At 49.1% G+C, this 19,407-nt stretch overlaps 2 protein-coding genes and 1 non-coding gene across 4 annotated transcripts; 1 reads left to right on the top strand and 2 right to left on the bottom strand.

Moving 5' to 3' along the window:
- Positions 1-3,269: 3,269 nt before the first annotated feature.
- Positions 3,270-4,495, bottom strand: LOC132688109 (uncharacterized). The gene is made up of 2 exons (XR_013552054.1): positions 4,406-4,495; positions 3,270-3,718 (listed from the first exon to the last, which is right to left on the bottom strand). It is a non-coding gene; the product is annotated as an uncharacterized LOC132688109 (transcript).
- Positions 4,496-4,587: 92 nt separating this feature from the next.
- Positions 4,588-10,928, top strand: GEMIN4 (gem nuclear organelle associated protein 4). Of its 2 annotated transcripts, XM_060646882.2 has the most exons (3): positions 4,588-4,688; positions 7,572-9,916; positions 10,505-10,928. In XM_060646882.2, the coding sequence occupies exons 1-3, from the start codon at positions 4,679-4,681 to the stop codon at positions 10,736-10,738; spliced, it is 2,589 nt and encodes an 862-aa protein (XP_060502865.2). In that variant the 5' UTR covers positions 4,588-4,678; the 3' UTR covers positions 10,739-10,928. The 2 variants fall into 2 exon arrangements, with proteins under 2 accessions (XP_060502865.2, XP_060502864.2); XM_060646881.2 differs by having other exon boundaries at positions 7,572-10,928.
- Positions 10,929-11,934: 1,006 nt separating this feature from the next.
- On the bottom strand, positions 11,935-19,164 carry TLCD3A (TLC domain containing 3A). The gene is made up of 5 exons (XM_060646885.3): positions 19,033-19,164; positions 18,532-18,615; positions 15,380-15,584; positions 14,113-14,208; positions 11,935-13,663 (listed from the first exon to the last, which is right to left on the bottom strand). Exons 1-5 carry the CDS (start codon positions 19,152-19,154, stop codon positions 13,394-13,396), a joined length of 777 nt encoding a protein of 258 aa, XP_060502868.1. The 5' UTR covers positions 19,155-19,164; the 3' UTR covers positions 11,935-13,393.
- Between the last annotated feature and the right edge of the window lie 243 nt (positions 19,165-19,407).

The following is a 19,407-nucleotide window of genomic DNA, read 5'->3' as shown; positions in this document are numbered from 1 at the left end:
CTAAAATTTTTTTCTAAGAAAGATAGATAGATAGATAGATAGATAGATAGATAGATAGATGGTTTTACTCAAGCTGGTGTTTTAAGACAGATGAAGCTGGAAAGTTCTTGAGCTTCTTCAGGGTTGTGTTTTTAGAGCAGTCATTTTGTTTTTTGGCCTTGAGGGGTTGTGGACTTCTAGCATATTAAAAAAAAATTTAATGTTTATTTTTGAGAGAGAGAGAGAGAAGAGCAGAGAGGAAGACACAGAATCCGAAGCAGGCTTCAGGCTGTGAGCTGTCAACACAGAGCCTGACGAGGAGCTCAAACCCACGAGCTGTGAGATCGTGACCTGAGCCTAAGTAGAATGGATGCTCAACCAGGTGCCCCTAGCATATTAAGTTTAAATTCAAATTTCCCTTGGGTTAAATCCAGAGAGATTTAGAATGGCTATGTTGCAAGAGTTCCCCTAGCTTAGGCCAGAGAGTTAGTATGAAGTCCATATTTGTTTGACATCTTGGTGGAATTAGCAAAGCTGTGGATATTCACTGCTCTTTTATGTGACTTTCTGCCCATCTCACCTGTCACATGTTGCCATTGTGGCTTAGCAGAGTTTTTAGGAGGGGCTCCAATTTGTGCACTGAAATTTATGGTGAGAGTTAATGGGAACTTGCAGTTTGGTCTAAGATTTACTACCTTTCCTTTGGGAAGTTCATAGGAAATTTACTCCGGCCTTAATGATCAACAAAGAAATACTTTTTGCTTCAGGCCTCTATAAGACAATAGAGTCAATGATTCAAAAATCAAAACAATATAAAAAGGTATACTTTGAAAAGTCTTGCTCCTACCTGTCCCCATCAATCCCATTCTCCCTGCCTCCTACTTATTAAGCATACAAATATACTTATGTTCTCCCATTCCTCCAAAAATTTTAGCACACTATGTACATACTTTTTTTTGTTTTGTTTTGAGAAAGTACATGTGTGCGTGCACCAGCAGGGGAGGGGCAGAGAGAGAGATTCTCTTTTTTTTTTAATTTTATTTTAGGGAGAGAGAGAGTGCAGGCAAGTGGGGAGAGGGGCAGAGGGTGGGGGAGAAAGAGAGAGAGAGAGAGAGAGAGAGAGAGAGAGAGAGAGAGAGAGGATCTTAAGCAGGCTCCTAGCTCAGTGCAGAGCCTGACACAGGGATGATCTCACAACACTACAGTCATGGCCTGAGCAAAATTCAAGAGTTGGACATTTAACTGACTGAGCCACCCAGATGCCCCACTTTTTTTTTTTTTTTTTAATAATGCATCTTATGGTTTTTTTCTACAGTCCCAACTATGGTGTATTTTTACTTTATCAGGTTTTATATAATGATTTACAGAATGGTATGGCTATACCTATAACTCCTGAGTTTATACCATATTTTGGAGCAAGATACTCTTTTTTTTTTTTTTTTTTTTTAAGTTTGTTTAGTTTTGAGAGAGAGAGAGAGAGAGCGGGGGAGGTTCAGAGAGAGAGAGGGAGAGAGAGAGAATCCCAAGCAGGCTCTGCACTGTCAGCCCAGAGCCCGATGTGGGGTTCAAACTCACATGTGAGATCATGACCTGAGCTGAAATCAAGAGTTGGAAGCTTAACCCACTGAGCCACCCAGATGCCCCTCCATTATTATTTTTAAGTAATTCACATTTAATGTGAATCAGGGTCCTAAAAGCATCAAAATGTGCTTATAATATCCTCCAAAGAAGAGAGGACAGCACAACTATTGTACAACTATAAACTATTTGCCTTGGGGCGCCTGGGTGGCGCAGTCGGTTAAGCGTCCGACTTCAGCCAGGTCACGATCTCGCGGTCTGTGAGTTCGAGCCCCGCGTCAGGCTCTGGGCTGATGGCTCGGAGCCTGGAGCCTGTTTCCGATTCTGTGTCTCCCTCTCTCTCTGCCCCTCCCCCGTTCATGCTCTGTCTCTCTCTGTCCCAAAAATAAATTTAAAAAAAAAAAAAAAAAAAAAAAAAAACACGTTAAACTATTTGCCCAGTTTATAGTTACAATAGTTCTTTAGTCACAGACACCACTGGTGTCCTGGGGACACTTTATTCTCAAGTAATATATGTACTTAGTCTATAGCCACTTCCTGTATATACATGAACAGAAGATCGTAAAGATCTTTGGTTTCCTTTGTCCTCCGAAGTCTTTATGGTTGTTGCTTCTATCGTTTAAGGGTCCTTCATGAACTGGAACTGACCTGATGTCATGATCTGTGACAATAGTTTTTGAGGAAAAGTATTGGGAAATTCCATGCCACAGTAGAGCTTTTTCTCTGAAATGTCTTTAGTAATACCATTTAGCACTCCATATCCCAGTGCACTTTTTGTCCATCGATGCCTCCGTGATAATCAACACTAAGGAGTGGAAGCTGAGTTCAGGCACTTTGGCCTTTGCATGGGTCAAGGGGTGGGTTGTCTTTCTGAAACAAATTCGGGGGCGCCTGGGTGGCTTAGTCAGTTGAGTGTCCAACTTTGGCTCAGGTCATTGTCTCACGGTTCTTGAATTTGAGCCCTGCGTCAGGCTGTCAACCCAGAGCCCGCTTGGGATCCTCTGTCCCCCACCCTCTGCCCCTCCCCTGCTTGTGCTTGCACTTGCTCACTACCAAAAATAAACAAACAAACAAATAAATAAACTCACTTACATGTACACATCTTGTCCTACCGACATGCAAGCAGAAAGCAGGGTTAACTACAGACTAATCCCAAGGAAATTTTGGTTGCATTCAGAGGCTGGGATTTTGAAACCATCTGCTTCTGTTTCTCATCTGCTATGTTGTCATGCATCAATTACGTCACTAAATGTTTGACTTCCCTCAAATTATTAACTTCATCAGGCCTATGTTCCAGTGGGGCTTTGGGAAGTAGGACTTGACTTGAGCTTTTTGGAAGACAAAGACCCTTTCCCCTCGGTAATGTTGGGTTAGTAGTGAACAGACAACCCCTGAAGAGAGAGGAGCCTCAGCCTCCTCCTTCCTTCTCCTTTCCCCTGAGAGGCCTAGCCTCTGGAGAATGGTCTTTGTGACTGACCTCAAATCTTGGGCAATTTCCATAGCATGATTCTTCCCCCAACCCCTCTACTCCTGCCAAATATCTATCTATACTCTGGGAATAGGAAGGCTGGGAGCTCTTAGAATCCTACATGAAGCCAGTTTTGATGGAACTTTCCCTAGTGGAGAGGCTGTTTTCATATATTTTGGACACCTCCCCAGGATTCTCCCAGTCACTTTGAGTGTAATCACCTGTCAGCAAACAGTCACTCTCATGCAATTGAAGTGATTTATTGAGGTCTCTCAGCTACAGTTGTTATGGCTTCATGACATTTCAGCCATCAGACTTTTAAGAAGCCCTTTTCCCTATCAGAGGAGCCATGCCACTTCATTCTGTTTGGCACTCCTCCTTATCCACTGTCATTTTTCTTCAGTTCTTCCACTTTGGCAACATAAATCTTCATGGCATCCATCTTGGACATCCCTTTGTTCTCGTTCCATGCCTCCCACTTGGCCTTGGCTTTCACATCTGTGGCAGGTGGGGCAGGGATGTTGCAGTCGCCCTGGGTGGCCTGTTTGTAGAAGCTGTACACCAACAGTTTCTCCTGATCACTCACAGGTCCCTTCAACTGCTTGACAGCAGCGCAGGCCATCTCAAACTCTACTTGGCACATTGGGGGAACTGAGGCCGGGCCCCTGTGTCTTTTCTAGGTGACAGTTGGCACTGGAGGATGGAGGATGGAGAGTTAGAAACACTGGAGGCTAGTAATTAGGTCTCGGAAGAGTGAAAGGGAGCAAAGGAGACGGTAATGTTTGAGAACACGGGAGGTCCATGTGTGTCTTCCCAGTGAGAAGTCCAGTGTGTTTTTATAAAGTTCAGATTGCAAACTGAGGCTCATTGGATTGGATCTCCCCTCCTATTGCTCTGGCTGGCAAAATGCATTTTCTGGGGAGGGTAACCAGTAACATCTCACAGGCATCTATTATGATGCCAGAAAATTTAGGATGCTGTGCTGCTGCTATGAGAAGAAGGCACTCTGGGGAGTGGGGGGAGGGCGGGTTGTGCGTCTGGGGGGGCAGATGGTCTTGAGTGAGACCAGGCAGACCCGCTAGAGGCGAAGACGCCTCTGAGTGGCACATCTGTGCTGGTTAATGGGCAGCCAGGGGGAGGGCGTTCAGTGCGGGTAATCCCGGGGGGTTACTGTATGGGAGCGAAAGCGGAACCTGGGATGGAGCTAGTGGGTAGGAGCCACTGGGACTCAGAAGGCTGGGCTGTGCAGGGGCTGAACACAAGCGGTGTTGAGCGCGCGGGCAAAGGGAGCTGTAGAGCCCAGGGGCCAGTGACCGGACCGACGTTTGGGGGCGGGGCGGGGCGGGGCACGCAGGGCGGAAACGAAGTGCGAGTTCTTGCCTGTTGGCTGGTTGGAAGCCTCGGGCCGGTAGGGGGCGATGTGGGCCGGCCTGCCTGGGCGCCGCTGACCTGTCGGTGAGGACCGCGCGTGCGCGCGGAGCGGCGGGAGGATCACGACCGACCGCGCGGAGCCGGGGCTGAGATTGTGGGCGGGGGCTGAGGCGCGCGGCCCATTGTCCCGCCCCCCGGAATTGCCCATTGTGCCGCGGCGCCTGCGCTGCGCTCGCGGCCTCGCCGGGGAGGGGCGGCCTCACGGCCGCTGGCGTCGCCGCCATGGACCTAGGTGGGTGTCTCTGGTGCCGGTCCTCGGCCCTCCTGGTCCGCGTCCTGAGACGGGGGACGAGGGCGGTGCTGAGCGGGTCCGGGCTAAGGGAGACCTCCGGGCTGGGGAGGGTTTTGGAGGGCTGGGTTATCCTTGGAGGCCGGGGGTCGGGAGGCCGGGATCTAACCCCGGCCCGGCAGCTCCTTGGCCGGCATCTGGCTCCCTCCGGACGCCTTTCCACGTGAAGGGCGAAGCGGCTGTGAAGTTAGATTTTCCTGAAGGTGGACAGGCAGGGTTTGTGCACGTGCTTTGGAAAATGCCCGGCTCAGAAGACGCCCGGGGGAAATCCCGGATACCCCAACAGTCTCATTTATTGAATGGCTACCGAGTTGTTGAGCAAGCGTCTTACGCTCTTGAGGTCCTCATAGATATAACGGGGACGATAATAATGTATCCACCACACAGTTTGGGGGCCTTTGGATTGAGAGCACGTGGATACAGTGTCTGGTACGGTGCCTTGTGCACAGCTAACGTTCCTGCGACCAGCAGCTGTGGGGAGGGCCGCAGCAGCCGAGGGGCACTTTTGAACTTATGTGCCTTTGATTCAGAATCCTCACAGGCAGGGCCTGCGGGAAGGGAGGCGAGAGCTAGTATAAGTCGGTGGCTCCTTGTCCAGCCTCCCACCCTGCTAGCCATGCTCTTACGGAGATAAGACCAGGAGGCTGTTCTGAGAGAGCTGGGGTGAGGCACCCCGAGATGTGCCAGTAGAAATGTAGTCCTATCCCCAGTTAGCTCTTCAGTGGTGGAACAGGAGAGAGTTTGGAGCCCTGCAGCTGTGGTGATTTCTGTCCCGGCCCCATTACGCTGTAGTAGAGACATTCTGAGCAAACTCTTCCTGAATCTCAGTGTTCCCATCGCTACAGCAGAAATGGTCAACAGGTTGATTTGAAGATTCAAAAAGATCTCGCACAGTGCCTGACACGGAGTAAACACTTAATAAACATAGGGAGGGAGTTACAAGCACCAGTTAACCAGGAGTAATAAAAATACTTAGGATTTGCCCAGCTGTTAACCGATAGCTCCTGGGACTTAACTCCTTCAGGTAGCACAGTGAACATACCATCTCTGGAAAGTGGGTATCGGGGGCCAAACATTTTGGCTGAACTGATTGTGCAATAAAATTAAATGTACAGATTCATGGGGGGCATATTTTGGGGTCCTAGGAGACCAACTTGAACCAAAAAAAGGGGGGGAAGGGGCAGAATCCCCAGTGAGACCCCTCAGGCAACCTGATCTTTCCTGGGAGTCTGCCTTGGCCACTGGGGGTCCAGGTGAATTGCCTTCACCAGTTGGTTGGATAATCCTTTGCCTTTAGCTGCTCCCTTAAAGTCGAAGGGCAGGACCTTTTTAAATCTGAATCAAGGCTCTCACTTGCTGGCTTCTGGCCTGTATAAATGGAAAAGATGGGTTCTTGGAGGCATGAGGGAATGAGGAAGGGGTGGCATCTCCATGCCCTGGGAAAGGGGAGAGAAGTCAGGAATACTCAATAGTGAGTAGTGTTTGTACTCTATTTTGTTTCCGGGCCGGAAGAAGCTTACTTGAGGAAGACCTATGTCCTTTCCTATTATTGAGCTGGGGAAGGCAAAGAATAGTGACAAGGTTCTGGTCCTGCCAACAATGGAAAGATTTGGGGGGAATCAACGTTTATTGAGCACTTACCAGGCTCTTTGTAGCCAGATGCTTACTGTAGCTATATCTTATTTAACGCTCAGCAGCTCTGGGAGATGGAATTGGGAGCTAACAGCCACCACCTCTGCCAAGGGCTTAGCTAATATTATCACTTGTTCCTCACAGTCCTAATAGGAAGTCTCTATTTTCCCCACATACACAGAAGGGAAGCTCAGAGAAGAAATCTAAGATTGCACTGCTTTTAAATGGTTGAGCTAGGATTTAAAGCTGTGTCTAATTTAACATCCCAAAATGCCTTCCTTGAGAAGTCTGTTGATTCATGGCTCACTGGAGGAAGAACTTTTCTTTCTTAATCTAGTATTTTTTTGTGTCGACCTCTCGGTTTCTACCAGAGAACCAGAGCCTTCAGTAGCTTGTTCTGGTTTGACAGAAAGAGCTATGGGGTAAACTGTTTCCCTGAAAGGCAGAACATTTGAAATCTGTTTGCAAGACAAGGCTGTAAAGGAAAGGAAGGATGGCAAGGCTTGTCTGATTGCTTCTATGCCCACAGCCCTGGCCTGTGCCCCTCTTAGGCTATATCATTACTTAGAGGCTCAATTGTCACATTCCACACTACTCACTTGGTGGCCCCTGCAGTTTGGTACTGCTGTGATATCTCTCTCTCTCAGCCTTCCTCCCCACATCCTCTGCTGGCCCATCCTGTGCCGGAGGGCCTAGCCCTTCCCTTTTCACATGCTTTTCCTGCAGGATCTCATTTACTTTGTTCATTCCATTATCCCCTTGGGGTGGATATCTCCCTGAGCTACATTTCAGGATGGACTCCCCTCCTGGGTGTCAACCCCACCTTTCCATTGCTGGAGGATGTTTCTACCTTAATGTTCTACCTCAAACTCCAAATAACCCAAACTGAACAGTGGGTTCCTCCAAAACTGTTCTGATTCTTCTTTGTTCCTCCAGTGATGCCCATTGTCTTCCCAATCCAGGCTAGAGAGTGTGGGAGTCCTTTTTTATTCCTCAGGCAAGTCCTTTTGACTCCAGCTCTGCAGCAGCTCTTGGAACTATCCATTCTTCCCAGTCTCACTGAACCCTTCTCATGTCCAACTCTGATAATGACAGCCAGCCTATACTAACTGATGTCTGTCTGCCTCTAACTCCTTCTAATTATTTTAAAGATTTTTCACCACATTCTGTCTTGTTCGGTTTCTCTCTGTGCAGGACCCTTGAATATCTGCGAAGAAATGACTATTCTTCATGGAGGCTTCTTGCTCGCTGAGCAGCTGTTCCACCCCAAGGCACTGGCAGAATTGACAAAGTCTGACTGGGAGCATGTTGGGCGGCCCATTGTGGAGGCCCTAAGGGAGATCTCCTCCACCACAGCACATTCCCAGCCCTTTGCCTGGAAGAAGAAAGCTCTGATCATCATCTGGGCCAAGGTTCTTCAGCCCTACCCTGTCACCCCTTCTGACACTGACACTCGGTGGCAGGAAGATGTGTTCTTCTCAGTAGTCAACATGATCCCTACCATCAATCACACAGTGCTCTTTGAGCTGCTCAAGTCTCTGGAAGCTTCTGGACTCTTTATCCAGCTCCTGATGGCCCTGCCCACCACTATCTGCCGTGCAGAACTAGAGCACTTTTTGGAGCACATGTCTGTTGACACTTCTTCAAAGGATGTGGCCTTTTTCCTCAGTGTCTGGTGGGAAATGATAAAGCACAAAGGCAATCAGCAGGACCCCCTGCTCTCCCAGTTTAGAACAATGGCCCATAAGTACTTGTCCTCTTCAGATGAGTTCTCCCATCCTCCAAAGAGGTTTAAGTCAGACCCAGATGTGTGTCCTACTATGCCCCTATTGGCCATGCTGCTCACTGGGTTGAAACAAATCCAAAATCGAATCCTGTGCCCCGGGATGAAGTGTTATGCGCTAGCCAACTTGGCTGACATGCTGACAGTGTTTGCACTAATGGAGAATGACCCCCAGGAAGTGTCTGCAACTGTGTATCTGGACAAACTGGCCGCAGTGATCTCCGTGTGGAATTTGGACACCCAGAACCCGTATCACCAACAGGCACTGGCAGAGAAGGTAAAGGAAGCAGAACGGGACATCAGCCTGACTTCCCTGGCCAAGCTCCCAAGCGACACAGTTTTCATCGGATTGGAGTTCATGTGCAGCCTGCTGCGAGAGTGGGGGGAGGAGCTGCAGACCGTGCTCAACAGCAGCCAGGGGACAAGTTATGACAGCTACCGGCTGTGTGATAGTCTGACTTCCTTCAGCCAGAACTTGAAGCTCTACCTGGATTCCACCAGCTTGTCTAAGGAGGAGGGGCAGGTGGTCTCTGAGCTGGCAGAGTGTGTAGGGGACTTCCTAAAGAAAACAAACAGGGTGCTGAAGAACAAGGGCTTCGAGAAGGACATCACTGCCTCGATTGCCATGGCCATCATCGACCAGAAGATGGACCGGCATATGGAAATGTGCTACATTTTTGCTTCTGAGAAGAAGTGGGCTTTCTCAGATGAGTGGCTAGCCTGCCTGGTAAATAACCAGGCTCTCTTCCAAGAGCCGGACTTGTTGTTAAAGCTGTTGCAAACGGTGATGGAAGTCACCGTGACAGACAGAGCCATCCCTGAATCTCAGATCAAACAAGTGATCAGCCTGATCCTGGAATGTTATGCAGACCTCTCACTGCCAGACAAGAATAAAGTCCTATCAGGCACCCTGCGCTCCTGGGGGCGAAAGGGTCTGTCTGAGAAGATGGCTGGCTTGGACGGGTTTCAGGAAGACCTCAATACAACTTTTAACCAGCTCGCACAGAGTGCCTCTGAACAGGGCTTAGCTAAAGCTGTAGCTTCTGTGGCTCGCCTGGTAATTCTGTACCCAGAGATCACAGTGAAGAAAATGTGCAGCATGGCTGTGGTCAATCTTGGCACTCACAAGTTCCTGGCTCAGATTCTCACTGCCTTCCCTGCCCTTAGGTTCATGGAAGAGCAGAGTCCAAATCCACCCACCAATTTTGTGGTGTCATGCCTCAAAGAAACCGTCTGGAGAAAGTTCTCTACACCCAAGGAAGAAAAGCAATTTTTGGAGCTCCTGAGCTGTCTCATGACCCCTGTGAAGCCCCAGGGTATCCCAGTTGTTGCTCTTCTTGAGCCAGATGAAGTGCTAAAAGAGTTCGTCCTGCCCTTCTTGATGCTAGATGTCAAAGAGGTGGACCTCAGTTTGAAGATCTTCATCCAGACTCTCCAAGCAAATGCATCTTTAGAGGGATACTGGCTGCAGACCTGTTCTCCGTTCCCTCTCATCTTCAGCTTGTGCCAGCTGCTGGATTGCTTCAGCAAATACTGGCAGCTCCCCAAAGAGAAGCGGTGCCTCTCTTTGGATGGGAAGGATTTGGTGATCCATATTCTGGAGATCCTCTGTGAGATTGTATTGGCTAATGCTGAGACCTTCTCCCCGGACACATGGATCAAGTCCCAGTCTTGGCTCCACCGGAAGCTGGAACAGCTCGATTGGACAGTGCGCTTGAGAATGAAGAACCTCTTTGAGGGCCACTTCAAGTGTGAGGTGCCGGCCACACTTTTTGAGATCTGTAAGCTTTCTGAGGACGAGTGGACCTCCCAGGCCCACCCTGGGTACGGGCCAGGCACAGGGCTTCTTGCCTGGATGGAGTGCTGCTACCTCTCCAGCAGCATCTCTGAGCAGATGCTTTCCCTCTTGGTAGTAGATGTGGGCAACCCTGAGGAGGTCAGATTGTTCAGCAAGGGTTTTCTGGTGGCCCTGGTACAAGTCATGCCTTGGTGCAGCCCCCAGGAGTGGCAGTACCTTTACCAGTTGACCAGGAGACTATTGGAGAAACAGCTCCTACATGTCCCTTATAGCCTGGAATATATTCAGTTTGTTCCTCTGCTCAACCTGAAGCCCTTTGCCCAGGAGCTCCAACTCTCTGTACTCTTTCTGAGAGCCTTCCAGTTTCTCTGCAGCCAGAGTTGTCGTAATTGGCTTCCTATGGAAGGCTGGAGCCATGTGGTCAGACTTCTCTGTAACAGTCTGACCAACCTCCTGGACTCCGTTAGGTTGATACAGTCAGTTGGCCCTTGGGCTCAAGGACAAGAACAGGACCTGACCCAGGAAACCCTGTTTTTTTATACCCAGGTATTCTGTCATGTTCTGCACATCATGGCCATGGTCCACCAAGAGGTGTGTGAACCTCTCTACGTCTTGGCCTTGGAAATCCTCACCTGCTACGAAACCCTGAGCAAGGCCAACCCTTCTGTTAGTTCCTTGCTCCAGAAGGTAAATGAGCAGCGTTTCTTAAAGTCCATCGCCGAGAACATTAGCCCTGAGGAGCGGCGCCAAACCCTGCTGCAGAAGATCAGCAACTTCTGACCTTTGTAGATCAGAAAACAGCTGGGCCCTCAACATGGGTGGGGTCTCTAGGGGTCGAGCTGAGAAACATAAACTTTTCAGTTATGTGAAATTGTATACAAGCTAAGAAGGTATATGGCAGTAACTATAAAGAAAATAGTTTCTTAGATGTTTATAACGTACAAATTATAAAATTCTCTTCTGAGTTTTATCCTGTCTCTTGAGTCTTTCTCGTCAATAGTCTAGGCTTAGAGATTCTCTGACATTGGGCTCAGCTGGAGTCTTAAAGATCAAGGCAAGCTGGGAGGAACTTGCTCATAACTGGACCTATCCACCCTAGAATTTGGCAAATGAGTCCAAAGGTGAAATCACCCAAGTGGAAAAATAACCAGGTATGTTCTTTTGCACTGAAACCCCTTTCCAGAGTCATTTCGTGCTACCTTGGGAAGGGCAACAAGGAAAAGCACTCCCTTCTGCCAGCAAGTGGCTGTGTGATTTGTGTGCCCAAACAGCCTGCACCACTGTAAAAGAACGTTGGACCAAGAAAATTAAATGTCAGGGGGTAGACTACTAACCTTAAAATGGGTGACTTCGGAATTGGCGTACGGTCTTAACTCCATTCAGTGGACCCAGGAGGGGCTGTGTGAAACCAGGTCTGGTAAACACAGCAGAGATGGGTATAAAGGATGGGTACAATTATCTTCTGCCTAGGGTAAGTTGTCATGGTTTTGAAGAGTGGAAGCGGGCAGTGGTGTATGCAGAAGCATAAAGATGCAAATTTAACATGTCTGGGTATATCCCAGAACTATGAGAACTGGTTGGTGAGACGTTTAATTTGGGAGGTAGGGAAAGGAAAAGGATATGCCCCGTCACCTTCCTGTGCATACCTTCTCTCAAAATGGGGCATTATTCTGGTTCCCGCCCCCGCCTTAAGTGGGTCGGCTTAGTGGCCTACATTTGGTTTTCAACCCTCCAATTCCTCTAATTGGTACTTACATAGGAAGGGAAGAAAGCGCCAAAAGTTACCTGATCAATATGCTTGAACTCTAGGACCCTACAATGTATTCTTGGAACCCCAGAAACGTTAGAGTAAGGTATGAACTAGGCCCTCCTAGGCACTGACAGCATGACCACACCCCCAACACCCCCACTTCTTCCAGGTGCATGGATGGGCCGGAAACCATAGCACACAACAGTGAGTCCAGTCAGGTCACAGGATGGGTCTGGAAAGAAGTCAGTATTGATGTATTTCACAAATGAGAAGAAGCTGGGAAATATTAGTGCAATTTAATCACCACAGGGGTGATTTATAAAGATACACCGATAATAAAAATGGTAAAAAAAAAAAAAAAAAAAAAAATTACAGCATTTTAGGTTTTTTAAATGGCACCCATTAAAGACTGAAACAGTCAAAATTTGAGACACCGTTACATACCCAGTACTTTAAAAGTTCATGGACAACAATGAATTAAAAGCCACTTTAAAAACATCTAGATTTTTACTACCACTTGCAAAAACACTTCATGGTAGCAGTTTTTAAAAACCATCCTAGTTGATAAGGAACGATTAGTACTGGCACCAGAGGATCCTATTTGCAAGTGGCGGGTGAAGGAGTCAGTCCACAGGATGTATTTTGGCCAGCGCTGTGTTGTGCTCTTGCTCTCCAGCCTTCTGTGGCAAAGTGGCCATATGCTCATGTAGGAACAGGCTTTGGGACACAGGCTCTGGTTTATCTGGCAGCCTGGATGAGACATCTCACGGTTTGGAATACAGAAGCCTGTTTCCATGTCATATGGAAAGGGCAGTGTCAAAGCAGGGTTACCCAGTAAAGAGCTTGATAGGCACCGTTCGCTTTACCCCTATCGTAACAACGGCATCCTGTGCGTGTGGATATGGGGAAAGCTGGGCTTGAGGGAACGTGCTAAAACAGGAACAGCATCTGTGACTTTACAACAAGCTCACGTTTGACACTGGTCTTCCCAAGGCAGCCTACGAAGGTGCTGATCTATCGGCCTCTCTGCCTACTCAAGTGCTGTAGGTTCCCTTCCCCACCTCTACCCTGCTGCCAGCAAGACTTCTGAATGGAAGTCAGTGGACACAGGAATTCAGTGTTGGCATGTGGATGACGGGATGAGGCATGGGACCAATGGGTTATCTAGTAAGTGATAAAAAACTACCTACACACAGTGATTTTCCCAGGCTGACATCACAAGAACTGACGTGAAGAACGAAGTCTTGCTTCTGCTGGCCCGGTATGTGTGGATACTGCCCTGAGTGGTTGGAAAGGTGGGTAGCCACCAATATTAGGGCCAGGCGGGTGCCCAAACACTTACCACCCTAGTCTACCTGTCTCCATACCCCATGCTTCTACCTCCCAGAACCTTTGAGCTAAGACCCAAGGAAGGATCCTTGGGCTTGCATTGAAACCACCTTGCTACCAATGGAAATCTGACAGAAGCCGATAGTTGTTACTAATAAAAAAGTGCTTTTGCAAAAGGGGTAGGTTAGAAGAGGGAGGTAATATGAATATTCTTTAGAAAAACTCAAATCCCTCTGCTTATCAATACCCCAAGGGCTGAGGCCACCCAGGGCACAATTTGGTCCATAGAATATTGATTGAGTGGAGGAGGCAGCTGGTGTGAGGAAGCACCCTCACTGCCCGACTCCGGAGAGCAATTACCCATCCTTTCGGGCTGGGGGAGCATCAAAGAGCCGTGTTGCCTTTTTGCACAGCAGAGAGAACCAGTAGATCTGGGGAGCGATGAGGAAGCCATTGGCCACGTTGCAGTAGAAAGGGATATTGAATGGTACTTGGAGTAGGCTTAGTCCCTGCTGTTGGCCATAGGACCAGTACATGAAAGGGAAAAGAAGGATCCGACAGCAGAGGAAGGTGGTCAGTGTGAGGATTCCGTTCACTTTGTACAGAAGGGTATGCTGCTGCTTTAACTGCAAGAGAAGAGGGAAGGAGAATGCAGAGTCACCAAAAGGCTGTGCCTTCAGGGAACGACTAGCCCAAGCCCCACCGCAGTAAGGGCCAAGCATCTAGTCTTCTGACACTTGTAGAAAAGAGGACTGAATGCCACTGTATTTATGTGTGCATACAGGCTCGTGGTTTTTCCAATACTGATACTGAATTTGGCATAAGCCGCCCAGCCGACAGGCATACGGAAACTGAATTAAAAAAAAAAAAAAAAAATCAACCTGTATCAAATTGGAATCAGAAGTACAATTTCAACCCCATCGGCTCAGAACACCAACTGACCTTTAGGTCTGTTCAGTGGTTTCCTATCCCCACTATTCCTAGCACAAAGGGATTTCTCTAAACCCCACAATCTACCCAGGAAGAGCAGAGTCGGCTTCCTCCACACAGCTACTGCCGTCTCACTCATACGTGCCTGAATCAGAACTCTGCCCAGCGACACAAATGGAGTGCTCAGTTCTGCCGTGAAGATACAGCCAACAAAGAAGTCACCAAGGTCTCCCCTAAGCTTCTGCGGAAGGAAAAGGGGAGGGAGGAAAAAAGGGGAAATAAGACATGGAGGTTAAGGAATCACCAGAAGGAAAATTCCAACTAGGGCTATTGAGAAGGGTGACCACGAGAGAGCACGAAGGGAAAGGGAAAGGCTAAATGAGCAAGTACAGGCCCAGTGAATGTGCTGCTGCTTCCACAGCAGTGACACTTTGATGGCCAAATCCCTAGGATCCAGAGGCAGCTTCAGATCAGCTGATTGCATCACACACCAAGCTTTTTCTGAATTTCAATGTCAGCCGGAAGGAACCGTGTAGCCTACTTTTGGGTATCTAACTTTGTCACGCCAAGGGCATTTAGCCAGTTTGAGTCAACAAAATATGTGCCAGACCCTGTGCTGGATGTTAGGGCCCCAGAGCAATCAGGTGAAGCTTCTTGAAGAATGTAATATACTCTACCACTCCTTTTATCTTCTTAAGAAAAACCAGGATAGCGTAGGATAGCAGCTCTGTCACCTCGTACCACTGGGTACAGTAAGTAAACTCTTAAGGCCCTGGTTTCTTTATCTATGGTACAGGGCTAATAATATCTAATTATTCTGTAATAACTTCTGATCACAGATAGAAAGCTACAAGCACCTGTCACCTGGTAGGCACTCAAAATTACTAATTTCCTTCCGGCATTCCCATTCTCTTCCTAATTGGGTGGGTTTTTGTGGGGAAATGGATCCAAGGAGAAATTATGAGGCTCTCTGCTTTGAGAGTGTGCTTTTGTGATCTCAAAATAGCGCATACAGTACTCTCCGGCACTGTTAGAGCAAATGGCCAGTTGACTGAAATGCTCTCGTTTCTTTAAAACAATTTTTATGTTGCCCTGCATTGTGTCTTCAATTGTTATTATATTGTATAAGCTAAAGACAGAACCTTTGACAGAGCCTGGGAGTCACAGAGGGCTGGGGGCTTGCATAAAGAGTAATGTCTGTAAGGAGGATCACAGACATTTCAGATCCTTTTTTTTTTTTTCCTGCAGGATCTGCCTGGGACGTTTTACTGCTTAAGTAGCTGGCCCAGGAGAGCGGGTGCAGCAGGGAAGGGGAAGGCAAGACATTACTCAGAGGCAACAGTCAAGATAGCCAGTTTAACAGGAGAAGATGAGTGACCGAGTCTGCTGGTGGCTGTGCTGGAAGGCCATACCTGTGCCACTGGCACAAGGACAAACAGAATGACCGCATGGTGCGTGATCATGAGACGGTTTTTACTTAGGAAGCTCTGAAAAGTGGTGAGGGACTGTCTGCGGCTCTGGTCTCCAGTTCGGTACCATTCACAGAGGTACATGGCGTAGGAGTCATAGATCATGTATGGAATCAAGAACCAGACGTACTCCCGGGCAAGCCAGTGCCTAAAAGAAAGCATATGAACGGTCCTTGAAATAACTATGGATCTCAATTATGAAAGCTCAAAGCCGACCTCTTCTCAAACACATCCCCTTCAGCTTCATACCTGATTGTTTCTTACTCCAAATACTTTACAATGGAGACACTGACAGTGATAAGGTGAGTGAAAAATTTTCTCTGAGTGACAGGGCAAATTCCTAATTGTCAAAGGCAGAAAACCAGGATCCACTCAGGACCACGGAGCCAGCTGTCACTATTTCTCTGACTTAGCTACTCATTTCTAATGGGCTTTCTGGCACTTTTTGATATAAGTTAACTTTGATATCGATATCTCTACAAATGATTCAATAGCCTCGCCAAGAAACTGGTTTGAAGGTAGGTGTCCCAAATGCCAAATCAAATATTTCCCGTTTGACTTCACTTAGTTGCTCAATAGCTGGGAGTTTCCTCTTGCATCTGCTTGCAACCCCACTGTAGGGAGTTTCTGGGAGCTACCCTGACCATTTTCTTTAGAATTCTATGGCTAATCCCAATTGCACTCATTAAGAAAAATACATCTGGAAATGAGCCCAGAGCCCAAGGACTTACCTTACAGCAGTCAGACACCAGAAGAGAAGCTGGGACAAAAGACAGTGTTCCCATTTACTTGTCCAAAGAGGCTGAATCAACATTTGCAGAATCTAAATGACTGTGTATCACTGCCCCAGAGCAGATTAGAAGTCTCTAAGTTCTACACTTTTGTTCCCAAATGATAAATAATCATTCTATAGGTAATGTGAAAAAAAAAATCAACATAGAAATCATATGCTATGCTGAGAAGGAACAGCTTCACTCAGCAGATTTTTACTGTGCACCTGTCAGGTAAAAGTAATTTAGTTTCTGGTTCTCAACCCGAATTCAGAATCACCTGCAGTGCTTGCTGAGGACTCTGTTTTTAAGATGATCTAGGTACCTCTAGAACATCCTTAGGCAGGAGTTCCTGAGTGGTTCAGCTGGTTAAGCATCTGACACTTGATTTTAGCTCAGGTCATGATCTCATGGTTCTTGAGATAGAGCCCCACCTTGGGCTCTGCTGACAGTGCAGAGCCTGCCTGGGATTCTCTCTCTTCCTCTCTCTCTCTGCCCCTACCCACCCACCCCCCCCCCCCCCGACTTGCATGCTTTCTCTGTCTCTCCCTCAAAATAATAATAATAACCTTTAAAAAAATCTTCACACATACATGTAAAGGTGGAGGGCACAGAAATGTGTCTATCTCTACTGTGTGATCAGAGAACCTAAGGCATAAAGAGACACAAAAGGAGGAAACTGAAAACCAAACTCAGGTGTGCGACCAGGATCAAGCCACTAAACACGTGGAGCTTCTGAGGGGGAGACACCACGCTACAGAACGGACAATTAATGGCGTACCAGTATCTTCTGAAATGCTTAGTGGCTACTCGATGCTTGCCCTCATATCAGCTCAGGATAATGCTGTGGAGTCACGTCTGTCAGTTTAATCTTTGCAAAGGAGGCTGGTTTCAAGTTGGGTGTGACAAACTGGGGGCAGTGAGGGAACTTGTTGCATGATCAGAAAATGGCCAAAGAGTTGATCTGGCTAACATGCTGTGGTCAGTTGAAAGTTCTGGTGACTGATTGGATGAGATCCAACACAGATTGGATGAGTTTCATCTTCTATCTAGCTGACCCATTCTTATTCTTTGCTCTTCTGAACTCTTTCCTCTTCCTGCAACTCAATAAGAAACTATTTCACCCATTGAACTATGAGACAGGCAGGGCATTGAGCCCCAAAGCGGGAAAGAAGCGACTTGGATCCAGATTCCTTTGTGTCCCCACACTCCAGGGTGGTTCAGCTTCCACCACAGGGATCCACACCCTCAGGTTAGCCCCCGACACCTCAAAATTGGCCAAAGAGAATAAAAACGGAACCCGGCCAAGCTAATGCTGTCAGCCTGTGGTATATGCAGTCAAGGCCACTTGACCTATCTTCTGTCTGCATAGCCCATAATTCCTTGCAGATAGCTGGTTTCGTCTGCAAAAGAGGCACAGGAAGAAAAGCGCAAAAGCTACAGGGCAGCACTAATCCAAGGAAGATCCGGACGCTAAGTCTGCAGGCCACAGTGAGGTGGACGCCGCACTCCGGCTCCCATCAAGTTCAGTCTCGACAGGTGAAAAGCAGGGCACTTTGCAGAGTCAACATGAGAAAGGGACTAGAAGAGGCTCTGAGATTTTCCCAGCGTGTTTCAGTATCACTCTTTAGGAGAAAGTAAGAGGGGTTCTGGGAACTCAGATGAAAAAAATGGTTTTTTAGAAAAATGGGGGAGGGAGGCACAATTGCTGAGATCTAAACACTGTACAAAGTAGACCACTCTGGTCTTTATGATTTTCTTCACTAGAGGCACCTTTCCTGACCTGTCTCTGGACCAAGTTCTGACTGGCGTACAAGTCAGTTTTCTGAAAACACTAGAAGCCTCTTCATTGCCTTCAGCAAATCCAGAGGAACCACGGAGCCGCCCTTGTAAAGACAGGGTTGGTGGATTCACTCCTTTCCACCGAGGGGCTCTCTGCTACCCACACTGAACATACGTTGGCCAATGAAGCTCCAGAGTAGGACCCTAGTGAAATCACTGAAAAGAACCAAAAGCTAGAGTTCCGCTTCCGAGTAATTCTCGCACTTATGTATCTCACAAAGTACTTGGGTCAGTGGCCCACCTTCAGACCTAGACCCGACATTCACTAGCGTATCTTCGGCTTACTTTCTCCCAAGTGGGCGAGGCCGAAAGACGTACGGAGAGGAAGAGGCACTAATTATGGTGCCCCAGCTTTCCCATCAATCAGCTCCCCAACAGCACGTGCTGATAAAGAACTAGCGCCTGAGAGCCACTCGAATAAGGAAACTTCCACAAAGTTCGGCGCTGTCACTGGTGCTGCTTTCACCTGGCGCTGGATGTTACCTGTCCGTGATCACGTCGTTACAGGAGCGGATGATGACGATCCCCGACCCGGTGGCCAACACAGCCTGCACTGAAGAAACCAGTCTAACGTGCGGCAGAAAAGAAAAGAAAAGAAAAAGTCCGGTCCAGGAGATAGCATAAAGCCCAAGGCTTCAACCTGCCTCTCGCGCAGGCGGCCCGGGAGCCAAGGAGGTGAGGGAGAGGGTACTGCCGCCGCCGCGCTCCCCGACCCGCGAGCAGCAGCTTCCCGCCCCGTCCCGCCCCGCGTGGGCGCCCTCCAGCCGGCTCCCTCTCCCTCCCGGGGGGACGCCCGCGGTCTTCCGAGAGCTCCGGCCAGCGCCCCGGAGGGGCAAGGCACCGGGGAGGCAGCCCCCTCGCTTCCTGTCGCCCCCCTTTTCCGCCCTCGGCGCGGCGCAGGGGGCGGGCGCCGGCGGGTCGGGGCGCCGGGCACAGCCCGCGCGCGGCCGGGGTGGGGCGGACGGCGCCCGGCCTCGCCCGTACCTGGTGCTGATCATCACGCAGTCGCTGTCGGTCCAGGCGGGCCGCGCGCGGCGCAGCCCCCAGGTGCACAGTGCGAAGAGCCCCGGGAAGAAGAGCGAGCCGCAGGCCAGCGTCAGCAGCATGGGTGCTCGGGGGTCGGTCGCCGCGCTCGGCGCCTCGGCGTGGCTCAGGTCGGCTCGGCGCGGCTCCCGACTGGCGCGGCCCGCCCGCCCCTGTTCCCACCCTCCACCCTCCGCCCTCCGCCGCCGCCGCCGCCCCCGCCCCCGGCCCGGCCCCGGCCCCGGCCCGCCGCGACTCCGGCAGCCGCCGGGCTCTGGCCCCGAGCCCGCGGCGCCACTCCCCGCGTGACCAGGCCGGCGGCCGCGATAGGCGCGA

The sequence above is a fragment of the Panthera onca genome, chromosome E1, assembly GCF_046562875.1.
Source record: "Panthera onca isolate mPanOnc1 chromosome E1, mPanOnc1 haplotype 2, whole genome shotgun sequence".
In the NCBI taxonomy this organism is placed as follows: Eukaryota; Metazoa; Chordata; class Mammalia; order Carnivora; family Felidae; genus Panthera; species Panthera onca.
Note: the sequence above shows the minus strand (reverse complement) of the source record. Positions and strands in the feature narration are given on the sequence as shown.